Below are 24,146 nucleotides of genomic sequence, written 5' to 3'. Positions count from 1 at the left end.
AAGGCAGCGCTAAACCGCTGGGCCACCCGAGCTGCCTGAGGGGATTGATTTTATTGGGAAACTATTTTCTGCATATTTTTTTGAAACTTCAATACTTGAACATTTTTTCTTTCCATTTGAAAGAATGCCATTGGATTCCATTGTCTGATTAGAGAAGCAGATGGGCCTTTTATCCTTTTTCTGTTTTTTCCCCTTCTAACCCAATTGGTAATTCTGACTTTATAATATAGTCTTTTAAAAATAATCCAGTTACATCACTATTCTAATTTCCTTTTTGTTTTCTTTCTTACCTTCCTTCCTATCTGTAAAATCTTAGCATTGGATGGAACCTTAGAGGTCAGTTAATGTAAGGACCCATTTGATGGAAGAACCTTTTCTCTGACATCCCTAATAGATGGTCATTCATCTTCTCATGGGGTGTTTCCAGTGATAATAAGCTCACTATTCCTAAGCAGCTCATTTAACTATTGATATCTCTAATTATTAGGAATTTATCCTTTTTACTTTATTGAGATGAGCACTTTGTAATTTCCACAGATTAATCTGAATTCTGCCCTTAGAAATCACATAGAATTTGGCAGCTCTTGAAATTTGTGAGAACAATAATCATTTCCTTGCTTTCTATTCTCTTTATCTAGATTAAGTATCCCAATATCTTCTTTCTTTTTTTTTTTTTTTTAGAAAAGTAAACTCTATGCCCAATGTGGGGCTTTAACTCATGACCCCAAGATCAAGAGTTATATGTTCTACCGACTGAGCCAACCAGGCGTCCTAACTATCCCAACATCTTCAATTATTTACCTGATGACATGGTTTCAAATTCCATCATTATCTTCTTTCTCTTCTTCAGACAAATTCTGGTTTGAGCTACTAGATGGTAGGATTGTGCTCTTTACTGGGATAGGAAAAAGAGAATCAAGAGTTTAATTTTGGATGTGTTGTATTGAGATGCTCATGAGATAGCCACCTCTCTTTCTTTCTTCTGTTTTGGTTCTTTTGCTGTACCTCTTTTATTTATTTTTTTTTTTTAAATTTTTATTTATTTATGATAGTCACAGAGAGATAGAGAGAGGCAGAGACACAGGCAGAGGGAGAAGCAGGCTCCATGCACCGGGAGCCCGATGTGGGATTCGATCCCGGGTCTCCAGGATCGCGCCCTGGGCCAAAGGCAGGCGCCAAACCGCTGCGCCACCCAGGGATCCCTGTACCTCTTTTATTAAACCATTTATCAGAGTGGATCTAGGAACGTGTATTATAAAAGTGCCTCAGACTGAGACAGGAGACTGTCTGGGTTAATGAGAAGCAGGCTAGTGAAATCAGCTAGAAAAACTAAGGGGGACGGTTGTTCTTAAGCTTTGGTTGCAGGGCTTTTCAAATTTCTCGTCCCATATTGGTTTCAGCTTCCCTAGGGATCCCCATTGTGAATTTTTTCACTGATAACCTGAATTTACCCAATCATGTGTTGAATTTCTCTCTGCCTCTAGCCTCTCCTGCCTCTACTTTGTTTACCTACTTCCCTGCTTTAAAAACCTGCAGTGGCTCTCCACTGCCTTCAGGATAAAGTCTGAACTATGTATTTTTAAAGATTTTATTTTTTTATTTGGCACAGAGAGACTTGATGTTGAGATGAGAAGTGTAGTTCCTGGGAAGGAGCTTGGTGGTGCCATCCTATTGCTGCTCAGGATGTGCGCTGTCTGTAATGGCTTGCTGCAAAACAAATGCTGGGGGCACCTGGGTGGCTCAGTTGGTTAAGTGTCTGATTCTCAATCTCAGCTCAGGCCTTAATCTCAGGGTGGTGAATTCAAGCCCCATGTTGGGCCCACGCTAGATATGGAGCCTACTTAAAAAAAAAAAATTAATAGCCCACCTTCTCCAAGAAAAAAAAAGAAAAAGAAAAAAAAAAACACAAACAAATGCTAAATGCCAATTTTGCTTTTCATTTTTTTGGTAAAAGTGCAAATCCTTTTCAGATTTCTTTGAGTTAATGAAAACAGGCATAGATGGTCCCCACTTTATAATGGCTTGATTTATAATTTTTCTGACTCTACAACACTGCAAAAGTTATTATGGATTCAGTAGAAACTATGCTTTGAATTTTGATATTTTCCTGGGCTAGTGATATGTAATACTATACCCTCTTGTGAGGCTGAGAAGCCATGCAGTCATGAGGGTAAACAACCAATATTCTTAGAACCATTCTGCAACAAGTTTTTTTTCACTTTCAGTACAGTATTCAATAAATTACATGAGATATTTAACACTTTATAATGCAGTAGGCTTTATATTAGATGATGTTATCTAACTGTAGGCTAATGTAAGTGTTCTGAGCACATGTAAGGTGGGCTAGGCTAAGTAAGCTATGATGTTCTGTGGGCTAAGTGTATTAAGTGCACTCTCAACTTGAAATATTTTCAATTTACTATGGGCTTATCAGGACGTAACTGCATCATACATAAGTGGTGGAAGATCTCTACTAAGTAGGTCTTTCTTAAATAAGCAAAGCGGCATAACTCAAACTTTTGAAAAGCAGAGGATACCTGTATGTCTTGTCTCCCTAAGAATTGTGTATTACTCTTTTTTTGGGTCCCTTTTCAATTGCTAAACCCAAGCCTTATACATGATTAGTACTCAGTAAACCTTGATAGATGTTCACAGAGCTAATTTAAAGAGTATTACTAATACCTAAATCATTACATTTCATCCATTAATGGTGATTATAATGAATTTTCTTAGTGGTGCCAGGCTGTAGTGTTTTTATAAAGTTTTCCACCAAAGAAGCATTAATGGAGTACTGACTGTACTAATGTTAGAGAGAGATACAAAAAAGATGAAAGATACCATTTGGCCCTTACAAATTTGCTCAGTATCAGATTTTTAAAGATCCGAGTTGCCTGAAGTCAACAGGTGCACACTGTTAAAACAAGTGTATCTTGTTTTATACCAGATAGGGTGTAATTCCAAGGGTTTGGAAGATTAGGATTGAAATGGAATGGGAACTCATTGCTTTGTCTAAAGTGCTGTTGTTGTTTGTGTTTTGTTTTTTTAATCAAAAGACTTCTTTTTAACATTAAGTAAAAAGATACCTCCTTTTGGATTTTGTATCCAGAAGGAAAGGAATATCATTTACTGCAAACAGGAAGGGCCTGTTTGTAGAGCATTTATCCTGTCTTTGCTGCCTTTTTTTTTTTTTTTTTTTTTTTTTGTATTTTTTCCTCTGGTTACCCATCTTATCATTTGTAAAACTAAGAACTTGGCTGCACTTGGCTGCACATATAACAGGTTAATCAGGGTGAGTTTATTTGAGCTTTTAGTAAATGGTCCACAGGATATTTTCTTTCTGCTATATAGTTTTTAATTCTGATGAGCCTCAGAGCTAACTGAATACTTGCCTGGTTTATTGTTTGCATTTAATATTCTCTCTACTTACATTCTCCTTTGCTTTTGTGGCAATTACTAATAGTGTTGTTACCCATGTGTGCATGGCTAGAAGGAACATGAATGAAAACTGTCCTTAATAATAATTTATTTTTCCTTGCATAAATTGTAGCATCTCTGTTGAGTATTACATTGTCTGATTTCCTGATTCTCTTCTTGCATTTAATATATGATACTACCTAAAGCTGGTTTCACTATGTTCCCGTAGAATTCTCTTCCCCTTCTGCTTGTATGCATGTTCCTTATATTGTGCTCTTATCTGTTCTTTACTTATGTCCAATTATGTGGCAAAATGTCTCCATTTTGCATTGATAAATGTTATTCTCTAATTCTTTACTCCTTTTTTATTTAAAAATATTTATTAAAGCGTGCCTGGATGGTTCAGTGGTTGAGTGTCTGCCTTTGGCTCAGGTCAGTGATCCCGGGGTCCTGGGGTCAAGTCCCACATCAGGCTCCCCAGAAAGAGCCTGCTTCTCTCTCTGCCTGTGTTTCTGCCTTTCCTTCTGTGTCTCTCATGAATAAAATCTTTAAAAAAATTTATTGGGCACTTCCTATTTATCAAACACTTCTGCGTATTTGTGAGTTTCTGTTAAATAAGAGAGACACTGCCGTCATGTGTCATACATTCTATTGTGGAGGGAAGACAATTCAAAACCAGGAAAAGAGAAAAGTAAATAAGATAATTTTAGACAGCAAGTGCTATGCAGAGAGTTAAAATATGGCAATTTGATAGTGTGTTGGTAGCTAATTTTTAAAAATTTGAATTGAGTTAACATACAGTGTTATATAATAATAATTCCACTATTGAGTGTTTATCCAAAGGAAATGAAAATACTAATTTGAAAAGATATATGCACTCCTATGTTCCTATGTTTATTGCAGTATTATTTACAATAACCAAGATATGGAAGCAACCTAAATGTCCATCAATAGAGAAATGGATAAGGAAGATGTGGTAAATATATATAATGGAATATTATGTAACCATAAAAAGGATGACCTTGTGCCATTTGAGATAACATGGATGGATTTAGAGGGTATTATGCTAAGTGAAATAAGTAAAATTGAGAAAGGCAAATACAATGTGATTTCACTCATAAGTGGACTCCAAAACAATAATAAAACAACAATGAATGAATAAACAAACAAAAAGCAGAATCAGACCTATAAATACAGAGAATAAACTAATGGTTGCCAGAGGGGAGGAGTTCAGAGGGTTGGGCAAAATGAATAAAGGGGGGAGTGGGAGATAACAGGCCTCCAGTTATGGAATAAGTAAACCATGGGATTAAAAGACACAGCATAAGGGATATAGTCAATGATATTGTAAAGGTGATGCATAGCTAACCTGTGTGAATGTAGTACAATGTATAAACTTGTTGAATCACTTTATTCATATACCTTGATCATTCATTCGTAAATGTGTCAAAGAGATCATCATACCAGTGGACATATCAAGATACTAACTCTGGGCAAGTGTCATGACTACTTGGTCGATTTGGAATTGCCATAGCTCTATAGTTAAAATTTTCAATTAACTTTTGATTAGGCAACAAAAGGAATTCTAAAAAATGGTAATGGTTTAGCTTCCACGTTTAACAATATGTTGAATTCTTTGCTTCATTCATTAATTCAGCAGGCATTGTTGAGCATTTATTGTGTCAAGTATTTTTCACTGTTCATATTCTACTTTCTAAAAGTAGCTTTTTGCCATCTTTATATCAGGCATTTTGAGTATGTTCCAAAAGTAATAGTGTTTTTTTATGTCTTGCTACTCAAAGAGTGGTCATTGGGCCAGCAGCATTGGCAACCTCTGGGAGCTTGTAAGAAATGCAGAATCTCAGGCTACCCTCCAGACTTGCTGAATCAGAATCCGTATTTTAAAAAGATCGCTAGGTGATTCAATGCACATTAAAATTTAACAAGTACATATATAGCATATGGATTGTTACCATCTGTGTGTGTTTTTAAACAATTGAGTACTTTTACTCATTCAGCTACTTTGAGATTCCCTTTCATGTGAAAGCAATTATAGGAATATCCTTAGACAATCTTTTCTATTTTTAAAACTATATGAAAAAAATTATAAAACACAGGAGTAAGTAAATACTCTTTTATTTACAGAAAGATACAAGTAAAAGACTGTTAGAAGTGGAGCTTAAGTGGTTTTCGTATCTGCTAAAACTTTCACAAAAATTGTAATTAAAAAAAACATAGATTACGAGAGACCTTGCTGCAAAATTTGTTGAGTGGAAAGGTTTTATTTTTTATTTTTTTAAAAAAATATTTATTTAAAGATTTTACTTATTCATGAGAGACACAGAAAGAGAGAGGCAGAGAGAGAGAGAGGCAGAGACATAGGCAGAGGGAGAAGCAGGCTCCATGCAGGGAGCCTGACATGGGACTCCATGCGGGGTCTCCAGGATCATGGGCCAAAGGCAGGCGCTAAACCGCTGAGTCATCCAGGTGTCCCGGGAAGGTTTTAACACAGAGGTCCTTTCAGTACCTTTTCCATAGGGTGAATAATAAAGGGATATCTGAAACCCATGGAAAATAATGCTAAGTTCTCATCCTGTCCTTTATTTTTACAGAGGAATATGAAGTAAACTAATGTTCTCAAATCATTACTCTTCTAGAAAAAGTAGGAGTTTGATATCCAGGTTTTCTTTCTGGTTGTTTGATTACTTAGAGACTAAAGAAAAAGAATTTTTGGAAAATCAATTGTCTACTCCTAATATGACAAGGAACGGAAGACAATTTTATTTGTTTTATTTAAGTACAAGTGTACCTCACTCAAGGGTAACAAATTAAGAATGTAGATTGATCAGTAAATGTTTTAAGTAGTATTTATAAAGACTGAATTGTATATTTTATTAGCACAGAGTAATTTTTATGATGTAGTAAATGAGAATAGAAAATGTGCTTCAGTAAATTTTTTATTGCTTAAAATATTTTAATATTTTTATTGCTTAAAAAAAATTGCCAGAGAAATACATCATAGGTAGAACAGCAAGTGTGAAGGGCCTGAGAAGGGAATGAGCTAAATATATACTTCATTAATTTGGATTGTGAACATTCAAAAAAATTACTTCATCTAAACAGTGTGAAGCAGATGTTGAACACAATGTAAATGCTGCTTTTTGAGTGGAGGGCTTTTACGTATAGCAGTGAAAGTGTGAGATCATCCATAGTCAACTTTATTTCCTGGTGTCACAAAAGTTCCTTTGTGTGTGTGTGTTTTTTTTTTTTTTTTTTTAAGATTTTATTTATCTATTTTAGAGAGAGAAAGAGCATAAACAGGGGAAGGAGCAGAGGGAGAGGGACAAGCAGACTCTATGCTGAGCATAGAGCCCAACTTGAGGCTTGATCCCAAGACTATCATGACCTGAGCTGAAGTCAGACACTTAACCAACTGAGCCATCTAGATATCCCTGGTTATTCTTTAGTAAACTAGATGTGGCAATGTTCTTTGGCTAATGTGAGAACTGATTGATAATACTGGGATTTTGTGATCAAGAGGCTAGAAACTGACAAGTGTGAAGTATGTGAGATCTACAGCCTACCTTCTTTGTTTTTGCTCTCAGCATTTGCTTTATGAATCTGCCTTCTATATTTTGTTCCTTAATTTTTTTGTTATTTTTCAATTTTTTTCTCTATTGTAATAGCTTTGCTGTCTACTCCTAAAAATGCTGCGCATTCAAAATCATATTTTTTAGAAGGAAAAAAGGTCTTGAATTTAGAGCAGGGTACCTGCTTTAAAGGCAAGCAGGGTAAAGCAGGGTATTATGAGATTATATTTAGTATTATAACATGAAAATTTAAGGATTTTTTAGTGATTATTTTAATCATATATTTCTTATTGGTGTCTGATGAATGGTCACAATTTTGTATTTGCTGTTCTTAATAGAGAAGTCTATGCATTCTAAGACATATAAGGAAAAAGAACAATAAAGAGTTGCGGATCTTTGAATCTCATCATTTCTTGGGGTGTAGAGAAGTTTGCAAAGCATAATCTTTGCAAACTTTACACTTTTATTAGATTGATACCCTCAAAGCATGGTACACAAATAAGATCTTTTTTAGGAAGGATAAAATGGTATTTGCTATATACAGTTCAGAGCATCGAATTTAAAATATGCATTTCTCTAAGTTGGCCTCAGGGGTAAGGTAATTTCTCCATGTGCATATATTTGGCAAGTCAAAGCATTAAGAATTTATTCAGGATGTATATAGGTAAGATATTTTTGTACTTTAATGGAAAGTCTCATGCTTAATGGACTGGGGTACTGTCTGTTGGTGATTAAATACCTAAATATATTAATTTTGGCACACTTGACATAATTTAGGGTTTTGTCCACAGAAATCGGTTTTGATTATAAGAGCACCCCTTTTCTGTCTTTTTAATAGCAACATCATGACAACAGAGAAGAGTTTAGTGGCTGAGGCTGAAAATTCACAGCACCAACAACAGAAGGAAGAAGGTGAGGGAGTCACAAATTCAGGCCAACAAGAAACTCAGCTGGAAGAGCTTTCTCAAGAGGCAGCTGAGGGAGATAATCATTGTGAGCAGAAGCTGAAAACATCTAATGGAGATACCCCTACACATGAAGACTTAACCAAGAACAAGGAGCGGACATCAGAAAACAGGGGCCTGTCACGGCTGTTCTCATCATTTCTCAAAAGACCAAAGTCTCAGGTTTCTGAGGAAGAAGGCAAGGACGTAGAGTCAGCTAAAGAGAAATGTGAGGGAGGTCAGAAAGAGATAGAATTTGGAACCAGTCTTGATGAAGAGATCATTTTAAAAGCCCCAATTGCAGCTCCTGAACCTGAACTCAAAACAGACCCATCCTTGGATCTTCATTCATTAAGCAGTGCAGAAACTCAGGTAAGGATGTGCGAATGTGTGAGACATGTGTAATAAAGACAAGTTATACACCTTATTTTTCAGTTAATAACCTTTGGTGTTATTTCTTACTAACCAGTTAATTTAGGCATTGATTGATAGGAATAAGTAACATTAAGCTTTGGAATTTCTGTTGTAAAGAAATTGATGTAGTCAATGGAAACTTGACTTTTTAAAAGATATTCTCTGTACTTTTATATTTACATTTTATAAATCAAATAAAACAAAATGAAAGAAAAGTATTTATCAAATGAGTTTATTTAGCCTATATATCAGCTGTGATGATAGAACAAGTCCAAGATTTTTAATGAGAGAGGGGAAAAAGTGAGGTGGTTTAAAGTTCATTTTGGGGATCCCTGGGTGGCGCAGCGGTTTAGTGCCTGCCTTTGGCCCAGGGTGCGATCCTGGAGACCCGGGATCGAATCCCACGTCCGGCTCCCGGTCGTGGAGCCTGCTTCTCCCTCTGCCCCTCTCTCTCTCTCTGTGTGACTATCATAAAAAAAAAAAAAAAAGTTCATTTTGTTGGAATTATTAGGCATGGGACAGTTTATCTGCAAACATGGCCCTTTTTATGAAAATCCTCATAGAAGCCATGTAATAGATTAAAGCCATCCAGAAAGAATAATGTGCTAGGTTAGAGCCATGCCTGCCTTATCTTTATTGTTTTCTCCAACTAGATGATATAATAGAGTGTAAGTTATGGATAAGGAAGTCTAGTTCTTTATATCACCTTTGTAATAAACAATAGTTTGGGGCCTTAACTGTGTCACAGTTATGCCTTGCTACTCAAAGAGTGGTCCTACGGTCAGCTGCATTGGCAACCTCTGGGAGCTTGTTGGAAATGCAGAGTGTCAGGCTCCACTGCAAACTTGGTAAATCAGAATCTGCTTTAACCAAGATTGCTGGGTAATTTGATGCACATTAAAATTTAACAAGTACGTATATAGCATGTACTAAACATGAGTTGTGAATTTATTTATCTGTCAAAAAAACATCGAAAGTATTAGTACTAAAACTCCGACTATTTTCTAGGAATCCCATTTGCTTCTAGCCTTACTATCTATAAATTAAAAACTATTTTAAAGGTGTTTTTATTTTATTTATTTATTTATTTATTTTTTATTTATTTATTTTTTAAAGGTGTTTTTATTTCTGAAGCATGTGAGCATTATTTGCATTGTTAAAAATATAAATCCTAGGGCAGCCCCCGTGGCGCAGCGGTTTAGTGCCGCCTGCAGCCCAGGGTGTGATCCTGGAGACCCAGGATTGAGTCCCACCTTGGGCTCCCTGCATGGAGCCTGCTTCTCTCTCTGCCTGTGTCTCTGCCTCTCTCTCTCTCTCTCTCTCTGTCTCTATGAATAAATAAATAAAGTATTAAAAAATATATATATATGGGTTACATTGTTTTATTAGAGTTTTCTAAAAATATTACATGTATTTCTAGAAATATTACTTGTATATAAAAAGTGCAGGTAGTAAAATTTAGGTTAAAGTTGTAATTTTACATACTTGCTATTTGTGAAATGTTGAAAAGAAGATTTACTATGTAGTATAGTTGTTAAAAATGCAGGCTATGAAATCAGTCTAGAAAATCATAGCTGAGTGACACTTTTGCTTTATTAGTTTCCTCCTCTGTGCAATAAAGATAAAATTCACCTCCTTTGGCTATTATGAGGATTAAACAAGATAAACATGGAATGCTCTTAAGATATTGCTTGCCACTCATTAAATGTTAGTTATTATTACTCAGTTCATCAACATGAACAGTAAAGGCAAAGAAACCCTATGTATTTTAATATCATGAATTTAATTTTATTTTAGAAATACCAAGAGTTAAATTTACATTATCTTTCAGGAAACCTTGTACTTTGAGGAGGTTTTTAACTGCCATTTTTCTCCTCTGCTTTATGTAGGGAAAAATTTATATTTTGTTTTAGTTAGCATTTGAATCAGGGCTGGTCTATTTTATCTAAAAATCATAGCATTTGTACTGAAGTTAAAACAGATGACGGACAAAGTTAATTTTAGATTTAACTAAAGTCTCATTCATTGAAACTTTATTAAATCAGAATAATGATAAACTATATGCAAGTGTTTATATATAAAGAAAAAGAAAGTTAGTAATAATAAATTTCAAGGAGATATTGCTTAAAGGAGAAAACTCTTTTGGGCTTTTTAGATGCTAGTATTTATAATCAAAACCTCGTGGATCAGAACCTTGTAGGTAAACGTTTATTTGTTTAACCATATTTCTGTTTGTGTGGTAGAGTTTCACTTGAGTGGTCCTTTTCCATCCAGATTTTTTAAAAGTAAGTTTGCATTATAGGACTGTACCAGTCTTCATGTAGGGTACCTTGGATTTTTTGGAAGCCATGTATCTGTTTTTAATGTTATTTATTCATTCAACAAATACTTCCTGAAAACCTACTGTGTATGCCAGGCCCCAAGCTGGATATCATTAGTAAATAAAAAGTACAGTATGACAGAGAGGTTTAAGATCATGAATTCTGGAGCCAGACTGGTATGTAACTTATTAACTGAATGATGCTGTATGAGTTACTTTAACTTCTCGGGCTTCAGTTTCTTTTCTTTTCTTTTCTTTTCTTTTCTAACTTTAATGCAGTATAGTTACAATACAGTGCTATATCAGTTTCAGATATAGTGAATTGACAGTTCTGTACATTACTCAGTGCTCATTATCAAAAGTGTTATTGATCCCCTTCACTTTTTTTTTTTTTTGGTAATTGAGTTATTTTTTTAATTTTATTTTTTCATATCATAAACTTATTTTCTTTTTTATAAATTTTATTTTAATTCCAGTATAGTTAACATCAGCGTTATATTAGTTTGAGGTATATAATATAATGATTCAGCAATTCCATATGTTAGTGCTCATCAAAATAAGTGTGCTCTTAATCCACCTTCCTCTATTTCCCCCATTCTCCATCCCCATGAACCATCTGTCTATAGACCATAAAAGTCTATTTTTTTGGCTTGTCTCTCTTTTTCTTTTCCCTTTGTTTTGTTTCTTAAATTCCACATATACGTGAAATCATATGGCATTTGTTTTTCTCTGACTTACTTAACACTGTATTCTCTAGATCTGTCCATGTTGTTGCAAATGCCAGGGTTTCATTTCATTCTTTTTTATGACTAAATAATATTCCATTGTAGATATATACCACATCTTCTTTATCCATGGACACTTGGGCTGCTTCCATAATTTGGCTATTGTAGATAATGCTACAGTAAATATAGGGGTTCATACAGTAAATATAGGGGTTTGGGTAAATACCCAGTAGTGCAATTACTGTATCATAGTATAATTTTAACTTTTTGAGAAACCTCCATACTGTTTTCTGCAGTGGCTGCACTGGTTTGCATTCCCACCATCACTGCATGAAGGTTCCTTTTTCTCCACATCCTCATCAATGCTTTTTGTTTCTTGTGTTTTTTATTTTAAAGATTTAATTTTAAGTAATCCCTATACCCAATGTGGAGCTTGAACTCACAACCCACAGATTAAGAGTCATATGCTTCACCAACTGAGCCAGCCAAGGTACCCCATGTTTTTTTAGCCATTCTGATAGGTGTGAAGTGATACCACATTGTGGTTTTGATTTACATTTCCTTGATGAGTGATGTTGAGCATCTTTTCATGTGTCTTTTGGGCATCTGGAGGTCTTCTTTGGAGAAATGTCTGATCATGTTTTCTGACCATTTTTATTTTTTTATTTTTATTTTTTTTTAAAGATTTTATTTATTTATTCATGATAGTCAGAGAGAGAGAGAGAGAGAGACAGAGACACAGGCAGAGGGAGAAGCAGGCTCCATGCACCGGGAGCCTGACGTGGGATTCGATCCCGGGTCTCCAGGATCGCGCCCTGGGCCAAAGGCAGGCGCCAAACCGCTGCGCCACCCAGGGATCCCCCATTTTTATTTTTTTTTAAAGATTTATTTATTCATTCAGGGAGAGCGAAGAGAGAGGCAGAGACACAGGCAGAGGGAGAAGCAGGCTCCATGCAGGAAGCCCGATGCTGGACTGGATCCTGGGTCTCCAGGATCACACCCCGGGCTGCAGGCGGCATTTCTAAACCGCTGCGCCACCGGGGCTGCCCTCTGACCATTTTTAAAGTGGATTATTTGTGGGTTTTGGTGTTATGTAAAATTTTAATGCTAACCTTTAATCGGATATGTCATTTGCAAAAATCTTCCTCCATTCAGTAGTTTATGTTTTAGTTTTGTTGATTTTTTTTTTTCCCTTGGCTGTGCAGAACGTTTTTATTTTGATGTAGTCCCAATAGTTATTTTTGCTTTTGTTTCCTTTGCCTCAGAAGATATATCTAGAAAAATTTGCTACAGCTCTGGCCTCTGTTTCTTTTCTGTCAAATGGGGATAATATTAGTCTCCTCCCCATAGGCTTATTATGAGGATAGAGTGAGTTCATATAAATAATGCTTTTAGAATAATAACTGGTCCATTTTAATTGTTATACAGTATTGTTGTTGTTATAAAAGAAACATAAACCTTACTCTTGATGAATTTATAGTCTAAGGGAAGAGACAGAAAAGTAGTAAATATAAAATAATTATTTATTATAAATGTTATGAAGGCAATAAATAGGGTACTGACATGAATAGCAGAGTGAGAATAGGATAGATAGGATAACCAATTGAAGGCTTCTCTAAAGAGGTCACATTTAAAAGGATCATGAAGGATGAGAAGGAGCCTTTTAGACCACCTCCAATATCTAAGGCAGGAGCAAAATAATTAAGTCCTTTTTCCTTTATGTCAACCATGTATTCTGAAAGAAAGAATTAGTGAGGTTTAGTTAAGAATCTTTCAGCAGTTTTATTATATTGGAAGTAAGAAAGTATGTACCACAATGTTTCATTTACCTCTATAACTTTGGGGTGACTTCATAAGAACCCTAGGAAACCCAGATTTCAATGTCTCTTGCTTCTTTGAATCTACTTCACATTGAGCATGATTGATAAGTGTTAGAAAGGAGTTAACTGGCAGTTACAGTTATTAGCCTAGTTTATATGTTGCTTTATGCTCTAAATTGGTCCCAGGAATCCCTGTTATCCATTCACAAGATTTAGAATATGTGATAAACCACATCTCATTTGCAACTCATAAAGCTACCTTGCTAAAATTGAAGAGCATGGGGCAGAGGTGGTAAGGTTTTGATAAACTTTAATAATATATAATCGTTGGGATGCCTGGGTGGCTCAGCGGTTGAGCATCAGCCTTTAGCTCAGGGCCTGATCCTGGATTCTCAGGATCAAGTCCTATATCGGGCTCCCTGCATGGAGCCTGCTTATCCTCCGTCTGCCTGTGTCTCTGCCTCTCTCTCTATGTATCTCATGAAGGAATAAATAAAATCTTTAAAAAATAATAATATATAATCGCATAGTCAGGAAGAATATATAATGCTGAGAGTAATAGATTGGTGTCTTCTAGTTGACCTGAAACCTTCATTTATTGATTTGACAGATAGGATTCTACCTGAGAAATTTCAAGGATAGCATAGAATATAGATGTTTTAGGAGATCATAATATCTTTTATAGATAAATAATTTATTTAATCTTAATATCACTTTTTTTTAAAGATTTTATTTATTTGAGAGTGAGAGAGTGAGAGAATGAGCAAGGCCCTGGTGGGAAGGGGAGGGGAGTATAGAAGAGAAGCAAACTCCTTGCTGAGCAGGGAGGCGAGTGGCAGTGCTGGGCTAGGTCATGACCTGAGCCAAAGGCAGATGCTTAACCAACTGACTGAGCCACCCAAGTGCCCTTCACTTACAATTTGTTTTTAACAGTTTTTCTTCTTCACTGTGTTTATTGGTAGAATTATTATGGTTATTAAAAATGTATACAGCAGGGGGCACCTGGGTGGCTCAGTGGTTGAGCTTCTGACTTCAGCTTAGGTTGTCTAGGGATCGAGTCCCACGTTGGGCTCTCTGCATGGAGCCTGCTTCTCCTTCTGCCTGTGTCTCTGCCTCTCTCTCTCTCTCTCTCTCTGTGTCTCTCATGAATAAATAAATAAAATCTAAAAAAAAAATAAATCTTTTTTAAAAAATGTATATAGCATATTTTGTGAAATGTCCTTATTCCTGACTTGATGTCATGGATATGTAGCCTGCTCAGGAAGAACACAGAGAAGATCCAGATTTTGAAACTAAGGAAGGAGGAGGACTTGAAGAGTGCTCTAAAATAGAAGTAAAAGAAGAAAGTCCTGAGTCAAAAGCAGAAAGAGAATTAAAAGCTTCCCAGAAATCAATCAGAAGACACAGAAACATGCACTGCAAGGTTTCTTTGTTGGATGATACAGTTTATGAATGTGTTGTGGAGGTGAGTGCATTTTAATTTCTGTAGTCAGAACTCTTACAAATTGCTTTATGTAAGGTTGAGTAAGTAGTGTCAGTGACTATTTCTGTGGAAATGTTAATAGTGATTTTCTGGAAACAGAGGTCTGGAAGGATGATGAATGAGTCCTATTTTCTTCTCCAGTTTTTTCTGTATCTACCAAATCTTGTGAATGGAGCATGTGTTACTTTTATAATCCAAAACAATTTTGTTTAAACACAACTTGGTTTGTTATTTATAGAGTGACCTGCCAGGCAGCCTCAATTTCTGATATTAGTTCTAGCTATCCCCATAATCATATCTGTCAAAAAATGTGGTAATTTCTGCTGTCCCAGATCTAAACCTGAGTAAGCCTTGGTTTGTTCAATGTATTTCTTTAGCCCTATGAAGTAGTATATAAAAAATTTAAAGCAAATAATGCCATTTCTTAAAATACTCTATTATTTTCTGAAAAAATAAGTAACTGAGTCAGGATTGAAGAAAAATGTCAGTTACTTGGTTATTCTTTTGCTGCTTCAAGGCAACTTAAAATCCTTAAAAATCTACTAACCATTTTCTTAACTAGAGCAGTAATTATCAATTATGATATGCTTGATATAAAGCAATTATTGTTATTATAACTAATTGTAGCCTTCATTGTAAAACATATAATTCACATATACTTGTATTTTAGGTATATAATTATGAATTGAATTATTTATATGCAAATGCAAATATATCAAAGCACTAATAGCCGAAAATATCACACTATATCTATTAATAGACATTCCCTCTCCAAGTTTTAAACAAGAAGTCAAGAAAAATACACTATTGCACTTTGAAAATAGCTACTATACCTGGTAACTAGAGACTTCTGGTCTACTCTTTCTGCTTCTCACCACTAGCTAGTTGAGAGAAGGGAAAAGCTGTTCTACACATTCTTCCCATTCAGACCAAGATCCAAATATGGGTTCTTTGTACCTGAAACATTTGGAGGCAGATATGTTTCAGAATTCAGAATACTTTTGATTTTAGAAAGGCAGTAAGTACTTATGCTGCATATTTCATAACACACCCAGTGGGGTATGTGGCAGTACCAAGATTCATTTTTTTTTTCTTAGAGACTTTATTTATTTGAGAGAGAGAACACGAATAGGAATGGGGCAGAGGGAGAAGCAGACTGCTGAGCAAGGAGCCCTGCTCAGGGCTTGATCCTAGGACCCTGAGATTATGACTGAGCCCAAGGCAGACGCTTAACCAACTGAGCCACCCAGGCGCCCCCAAGATTCATTCTAAGATGGGTACATAAAGATCATATATAGCCTCATAACACTTAAGAACTTTGGAAATGCCCCCCCCCCCCGGAAAAAAAGCCCAAAATTTTACTTTTTAGAGCTTCTGGATTTTGGAATTATAAATAAGGGAGTAGGGACCTTTATGAAGAATTCTCAAATCATTTCTGTTATTTGGAGTCAAAACATAAAAGAGAATAAATGAAAAAAATGATTACTAAAGATGGGTTAAGTGTGGAAATAAATTAACATCTATATGAATTACTAACAGTCATTAAAAATAACTGCTCATTGAGAAGACATGTTGTGTATCAAAAAATTATTTCTAATTTTTTGAAGCATTTAAAAATATATTTCTCATTAGTATGTTTGAGTTTTTTCAATAATTCCAGTGCATAGTTAGGGTAGATATAAATATTCTTACCATTTTACATATGAGAAAGCTAATGTTCAGAATTATTAAACAAAATGACCTAGTTTGTTTAGCTTGTAAATAGAGGAGCCAGGACTTTTTGACTATACATCTTAGCTTTTAAGTTAGGCTAACTAGGAATATTAATACCCAAATTTGGCAGTGGTTTGCTTTTATAGGTAAAGAAACCTTAAGAAAATGATTTGTAACACAACTGAAAAAGCTACTGCAATAGGTAACATCTGTAGGGCATCTAAACTTTGTGTATTTTTCAGCAGGGAGTTGAGACATTGCTCATCCTCTTGGAACATTTGATCTAAGAACGGTAGAAAGTCTAATGACTTCCATTGTTGCTATTAACCGTCAATGTTGACATTAGATTCAGTGAACTTAGGTGGTCATGATGACAACAGCCCATAGCAAACTTCAGGAAATACTGCACAAAAAAAGAAAGAATATGATGTTTAAGATGGAAGTAGGGAAGGGTTGATGAAGAGAAGGTAAAATTTTGCTTTGAATTCTAGCACTATTTCTAAACCACTGTAAGTGTGTTGCATATTTAAACTGACAAATTGAGAAACAGGATTTTTTTTTATAACCCACATTGTTCTACTTATGCTATATAAACCATCTGAAAGTGGTGGTAACAAAGGATAAAAGAAGAAATAGAGAAGTGATGTTTTATCTTATTTGGTGATAAATACAGAAATAAGAGGTAACCTCAAAATATTTATGTCTTTGCAGAAACATGCTAAGGGACAAGATTTGCTTAAACGAGTGTGTGAGCACCTCAATCTTTTGGAAGAGGACTACTTTGGTCTAGCCATTTGGGATAATGGAGCCTCTAAGGTGAGGAGACTGCTTGTCAAAATACTTGTTTTGGGGATCTCTGGGTGGCTCAGCGGTTTGGTGCCTGCCTTTGGCCCATGGTGTGATCTTGGAGTCCCAAGATCAAGTCTCACATCAGGCTCCCTGCATGGAGCCTGCTTCTCCCTCTGCCTGTGTCTCTGCCTCTCTCTCCCTCTCTCTCTCTCTCTCTCTCTCTCTCTCATGAATAAATAAATACAATCTTAAAAAAAACCCCACAAAATACTTGTTTTGATTCTTTTATTGTTGTTAAGAGTGTATTTATGCCTGCCTCTCCAAGGCACAGTGTACTTAAGAGTTATTCTTGCTTATTCTTGTTTCTCAGATTTTCCTCTAGAGCAAACATTTTAAAGAAAAGACCATTTCTGTTCTTTCATCATTGAGAGAAAAAATGTACTGTACTATCTTTTTAAAGGATAGGGGATGTACAGAGCTATGATGTCCTGATTAGCAAGTAGATACCAATAACTTCATGTATTATGCAATTAGTATTGTATCTAACAGATTCATAATAGATATTTGTTGAATGGATGATCTATCAATATTATAATTATAGGATAATTATATATATTTAAAATTTGAGAGTAATATTATAAAGGAGAATAAAGTTCCAATATTATTGAAAAGTCCTACAATGAATCTGACATTTTCTTCCAGCCCAAAAGGAAGTTAGTAGTTAACTTTTGAAAGAAGTAAAAGAAAATATGAGAACATGGAGGAGGAAGGAAAGGTTAAAAGTCAGGTATTTACTTCAGGGAACTTGAATTATTTCCTAGGCCACTTTACTGAAAATTATAGACAGCTTAATATCTAATGATGAAAAAAAGCTTCAGTCCAGTTCCATAAGTCTTTGCGGGTGCTATCCTAGATGATAGAGATAGGGCTGTGAATAAGATAGACATGGTCCCTGCCCTCTAGAACTTATGGTTTAGTGTGACGAGTGTTACGCAAAAGGAAATACAAGATGCAATGACAGGGTATGGCCAGGGAAGTCTTCTCTGGGAAGGTGACACCTGAGCCAAGAACTGAAAGATTAAATGGGCAAGTGAAGCAGAAAGATAATGACTTGTATAAGGGACCAGAATTGAGAGAGTGGCATTGGAGGAACTAGGAGCCTGGTTAAACATAGGTAGTGAGGAACAGAATGAGAAATAAACCTGGAGAGCTACACAGGACCACATCATGGAGAGAGAGTTTTGTATTCAATGTATTTAAAGCCGTTTTTGTTGGTTCTTTCTTTCTCCAAGGTAATTTATACTTATTAAGAAAAGTTGAGGGACAGCAGCCTTTAACAACTGCAGGCTCTATAGATTGGATTATTTGAGCTAGATAATGCAAGCTAGAAGACATGGACTTGGCTCTTTGCCTAAATAGAATCTATTTGTAAAATGGACTAGTAGTTACCTAGTAGTTTGCAACAGTTTGTCCTCCTGTGTGAGTGATTGTTGTTTCAAGCAGAAGAGCTATGTCTACCAGCACTAAGTTAATAATGTTCTTTAAGGACTCTTTGTTCTTAAAAGCTCAAACCAACTTGCACTGAAGCATCTAAGTTTCATTAATAAGGGAAGATATAAAGTAATTAAAAAACTAAATACCCCCCCCAGAATTATAGTGAAAAACATTCAGCAGCTGTGAGCTAGGAAAATTCTTCCATGGATCAAGGAAAATACTCTGAAAAGTATTTCATGTTATACAAGCTCAGTGAGATAAAGTTCAATGTTTTAACATTGTGGGTCCAAAAAAAGAAAGAAAGAAAGAAAAAAAAAATCCAAAGTTGATTTGAGGATGTTTGAGAATGCTTGAATTTGGCATATCAGTAAAGTCACTGAATACTTCCTTATTTAATATAACTGGAAATAATTTTTCAATGAACCATGTATAGTTAAATTTCAAGAAGTTAGCTCATCTAAAGACATTCAGCAGAGGAAATTCCTTTCCATTTGCAGTTGAGCTTCTAGGGCCTACATTGCTACAAAAACTTTTAACCATTCTTGGTGTCATCCATACTTGTCCTGTCAGCAGGTTTTATTTCCTTTATAATACTTTTTAAAATATTAAGAAGCAAATGTTAAATTGTTTTATTTACATTCATTTATATATTTATGTGTAAAGTGATATCAAAAATGGCTAATATAGGGATCCCTGGGTGGCGCAGTGGTTTGGCGCCTGCCTTTGGCCCAGGGCGCGATCCTGGAGACTCAGGATCGAATCCCACGTCAGGCTCCCGGTGCATGGAGCCTGCTTCTCCCTCTGCCTGTGTCTCTGCCTCTCTCTCTCTCACTGTGTGCCTATCATAAATAAATAAAATAAAATTTAAAAAAAAAAAAAAACAAAAAAAACCAAAAATGGCTAATATAAAAGCTGAATAGCAAAGTACTAACCCAGCTATATAAAAGAAGTCATTATTATCCCTCTTAGATAAAAATATTTCTGAGAGAAAAAGCTGTTGTTTCAGAATCATAATCTAGTTTCAATTTCCCTGAGAGTTTATAAGAGTCCCTTTTGGGGAAGTCAGTGGGCAAGTGAATTCTGGGAAACATAGGGCTTATCATATTCAGGGCATTTGACAGGTCTGTAGTAGGGTCCACGTTCATATAGGATATCCAACAGGAACATGGTCAGAGGCAATGAGGTGTTCGATATTTTTTGCTTCTAAATTTACTGTGACCAACCTAGCTCTCAGAAATAGGTCAAAGCAGATTTTTTCTTTGGGTTAAAATTGAGGGTCTTTAAGCTGATCCAGGAAGTAGGGCATAGAAGGGAAAACAGTAACTTGCCAAACAAATCTTGTACAAAAATGAATTTTGGGAAGACTTACCTTAGCATTGTCAAGTTAAAGGGCCAATACAGTAGCAAAAGTCATCTTGGTGATGACAGTCCTTCTTCAATTTGCTGTCTCTTGAGTCATACTTGTTCAGTATGGATGAATCGGCTCTTTGTCGCCATCCCTGGTATTTACCATCATCCTCATCCTAGGGATTTGATTTGCCTCGTTTCTGTGACGTTTCTCCTATTTCCTTTGTCCTAGCTTTTCCTTGTGTTTTGATAGAGGGCTGCTTCTTCTGAGAAATGGCACATGAGACATAATCTTTTTGAGACATTAGATGTCTGAAAAATGTCTTTCTCCTACCCTCACATTTGGTTATTAGTTTGGTTGGGTATAGAATTTTACACTTGAAATCATTTGCTACCGTAATTTTGATGGTATTGCTCCATTGTCTTCTGGCTTCCAATGTTGCTCTTTTTTTTTTTTCCAATGTTGCTCTTGAGAAGGCCAAAGCCATTCTGATTCGTGATCTTTTGTATGACCTTCCCATTGTAGAATTAAGCTAGTAGAATCATATTGTCTTTCTCCCTTCCTTTTTTCTTTTCTGGCCAAAATGGATGTACCAATTTAACTTAAAACAATAAGGAGAGACCCTGTTTCCCCACACTCCTCACCAAACCACAATGATAGCAGACTTTTTAATTTTACCATATGAATGAGACAGAAAAACCAGAGTTGGGACTTGCTTTGGAACCACAGCCCCAAGTCCATGGTTTGGGGCCCAGTGCTAACTCTCTGTGGGTGACATCTTTCCCTCTCCAAAACAAATGAGGAAAGAGTTCCTCAGCCTTGTAAGTTTGAGCCCAGTGTGGAGCCAATCTCCTTTCAGTTATCTGGAAGAGCCCATCTTAGACATGCCACCTGTTTATTGACCCAGGTTGGGTGGCAGAGGGGAGTGTGAGCCAAAGGGAGGTCTCACTCTGCTCGCCCTGTCAGCTTGGTACTGGCTGCTTTTGGTGAAGGAACAGGACTCGTCTTTGGTCAGAGGCCTATTTGCCACTTGGAGAAGGGATAGCAGGCTGTGGTTTGGCTGCCTGGTGCCATGGGGGGTTGTGACATAGGCTTTGTGCAGCCAATTTAGAGAGGAATGACAAAGCCTTGAGGCAGTATGAGCAAGGTTTGGGGTGGGCGTTGGTGGCATGGTGTGAGTGGCCATGGGTTGCAAGCTTGGAGGGGTAGCAGAAGGCCTTGGGGCAATCAGGGCACAGATAGGGGTGGGCACTGCCATGTGTCAGCCAGTACATAGCCAGCTTGGACCTGTAAGAAAAGACGTTGTCACAGTCCCAGCAGCGGTGTGGGTGCTGGAGTGGGGCTGCTGGCGGGGCCAGGAAGCCCCCGCCCAAGAAGTCTGCAGGCCCTAGAACCAACTGGCTTGGTTTCTGAGGTAAACCCTGGTGGGGACCGCCAACCTAAGTTACTGGTTCCTTGCCAGTGGAACTAGGATCTGTGTCTCTAGCCATGGACTCTGCATCTCGTTCCAATATCATACTGGCCCAGGAACCCAGAGGGAAGTAGGCAACACTGGTGATTATCAGGCGGATGGGGATAGGGCTGTAGGGTCTGGGTCTTGGTTTAATCTCAGTCCACTGATGCTATGTGAACTGCTTCCTTCTTGTTGCTAAATTTTATCCCTGGTATGGAGTGTAGAGGGGGCACCTGTGGAAGGCCCCTCCTGCAGTGGCTTCTGCAGCTGCTGAGCTGCCCTCAGACAGACACGGTGGACTTGTTCCACCTGTCATGCTACTCAATTTTATTTTAGTTACCATTACCTATACATATCTACTGTCAGTAAGCCAGATTTCCAGATACTCTCTTTAGTAGTATACGAGATTCATGAAATGATTAAATGTGTAAAGCCATTAAAGTTTGTTAATCATTTATTCAAATTTTCTGTCATTCTGAAAACACAAAGGACACTAGAGCTACGAAATCTCCTGGGGCTCAATTCCCTCATTTTAGAGCTGAGAAAACTAAAGCATATAAAGGCAAAGTGGCTTCCTCCCAGCTACACAGTTCGTTCCCTCCTAAAATTCCTTGCCTTCTGCTCCTCCTAAATGATTTTCTTCTGCAGCTTTTTATTCCTCCTTCCTTGATTTTTATGTTTTATCTTTGTCTCTTGGTTTTTGTTTCCTGCCTATAGAATTAGTTCCTATAAATTTTAAATATCTAATTGGCCTTAATAATTAATCATTTCATAAATTGGGCAGCGTAAATAAATAAATTCCACCTAGCAAGTTAGGGGGGAGCTCTGAAGGGCTACAGGAAAGGAAAGGTTTTTTAAGGTAGAGAGGGAATGGAAAAGAAATTCTTAGCAAAGAATCCACTGTTTTAGGCAAGGTCACCCTCTAAGGGGAACTGAAAGGGTCTATTAGTAAATTTCTTAGTGCTGACCAGGAAATTCCCATGTTGACTTGTTACATTTCTGAGTGGTTGAAACTGTAGTTAGGTTTCAACCATGTAAGTGGGGCCTTCACCTAAGTGACGCCATTTCAGGCTTATGGTTTTCTTTTTAACATTCCTCAAATTGTGGGAAAAATGTGAACTGTAATAGAAACAGAGATGACTACCCTCTTAACATCCCCAGTCTGTTGTCTTTTGTGTGTGTGTGTGAAGATTTGTCCTTTGTATATGTAAGTGCTCTCATGAGCTTCTAGATCTTTGCATTTTGTTTGTAGACAATCAGGTATTTTTAGCAGAGAGGAAAGTTAATTGAATTGACTTTTTCCTCACATGGAATGGATTGCTTGCTCTCTTTTCCTACTGACTGCATAATAACAGACCTGTTGCCAGACTGAGTCTGGCTAGAAAAGAGGAAAAGCAGTCAGAAGCAAACTTCTATAGCCCTATGAGACTTTTATTACCACTATGAATCAAAGTTATATGAGTTAAATAGTTGTTCCCTATGTTTTTTTTTTTTTTAATTTTTTTTTATTTATTTATGATAGTCACAGAGAGAGAGAGAGGCAGAGACACAGGCAGAGGGAGAAGCAGGCTCCATGCACCGGGAGCCCGACGTGGGATTCGATCCCGGGTCTCCAGGATCGCGCCCTGGGCCAAAGGCAGGCGCCAAACCGCTGCGCCACCCAGGGATCCCCGTTCCCTATGTTTTATTCTTGCTTAGCTGTTTATGAATGAGTCAAGGATTTTTTTCCTTGAAGAAAAGTCACCCACATTAATTCCTACCCCCTCTCCAAATTCCCTCCCTAGACAAATCTTGAGCTATTTTGGTACATAATGAGAATTTTAAATGAGGAGTTCATTCAATTCAATGGTATATGGTTTTCTTCTTTCTTCCATTTTCTGTGTTGATGAATTTTCTTACCTTAGGAGTCAAATTTTCAACTCGAAATAGACAATGAGTCCTAGCCAGGAGGGTCTTTCTTTCACCTGGCAAAAGGCAAATAGCAAACACCACTGGAGTGAGTATTAAGTCAATAGTGTGAGGCATTTAACTTACAGTCGTCTGAAGGGATGCATTGTTTTAAATTGATTCATGAGTAGCTTTGAAGGGAAGTACTGGTAATGATTGTGTCTTTATTGTCTGATAAATCAGAAAGACTAAATGAATTTTGTAAACATACTTACAGGATAAGAGGCTGTTTTTGGGATCTTGTCTTTTGCTCTGAAGATTTGGTTTGACATCGCTAGTGGACTTATTTATTTATTTATTTATTTATTTATTTATTTTTAAAGATTTTATTTATTTATTCATGAGAACACACAGAGAGGATTGAGAGAGAGAGGCAGAGACACAGGCAGAGGGAGAAGCCAGCTCCATGCAGGGAGCCCGACGTGAGACTCAATCCCCCGTCTCCAGGATCACCACCTGGGCTGAAGGCGGCGCTAAACCGCTGAGCCACCCGGGCTGCCCGGCTAGTGGATTTAAATGTAGCTTTTTAACACTTAAAAGAGTCAGACCTAGAATTACTGTGCTACAGAGTTTCTATAAACATCTTGGAGCAGTGATTTGAAGTCGGTGTACTAATAGAAGCATAAACAGTGGTTAAGGAAGAGAGAGACTTGTAGAGCTTCTAGATAAGTTTTTTACCTCAAAATTCAAGG

The 24,146-nt window shown here is 36.7% G+C and overlaps 1 protein-coding gene across 50 annotated transcripts in view; it reads left to right on the top strand.

Moving 5' to 3' along the window:
* The window catches only part of EPB41 (erythrocyte membrane protein band 4.1), a 197,562-nt gene that overhangs the window by 80,537 nt on the left and 92,879 nt on the right, over positions 1 to 24,146 (top strand). For 25 of the 50 annotated variants that reach the window (XR_012000087.1, XM_026014545.2, XM_072750555.1 and 22 more), the window contains exons 2-4: positions 7,860 to 8,320; positions 14,480 to 14,692; positions 17,135 to 17,239. Coding sequence is in view for 49 of the 50 variants with exons in the window: in XM_026014545.2 (XP_025870330.1) it covers positions 14,639 to 14,692; positions 17,135 to 17,239 (159 nt within the window). In the remaining variant the exon portion in view is untranslated. Of the gene's footprint in view, positions 1 to 7,842; positions 8,321 to 14,479; positions 14,693 to 17,134; positions 17,240 to 24,146 lie in introns of all 50 variants that reach the window. The other 25 variants (XM_072750545.1, XM_072750550.1, XM_072750536.1 and 22 more) reach the window with 1 other exon arrangement.

This window comes from Vulpes vulpes, chromosome 2 (genome assembly GCF_048418805.1).
Source record: "Vulpes vulpes isolate BD-2025 chromosome 2, VulVul3, whole genome shotgun sequence".
NCBI lineage: Eukaryota > Metazoa > Chordata > Mammalia > Carnivora > Canidae > Vulpes > Vulpes vulpes.
Note: the sequence above shows the minus strand (reverse complement) of the source record. Positions and strands in the feature narration are given on the sequence as shown.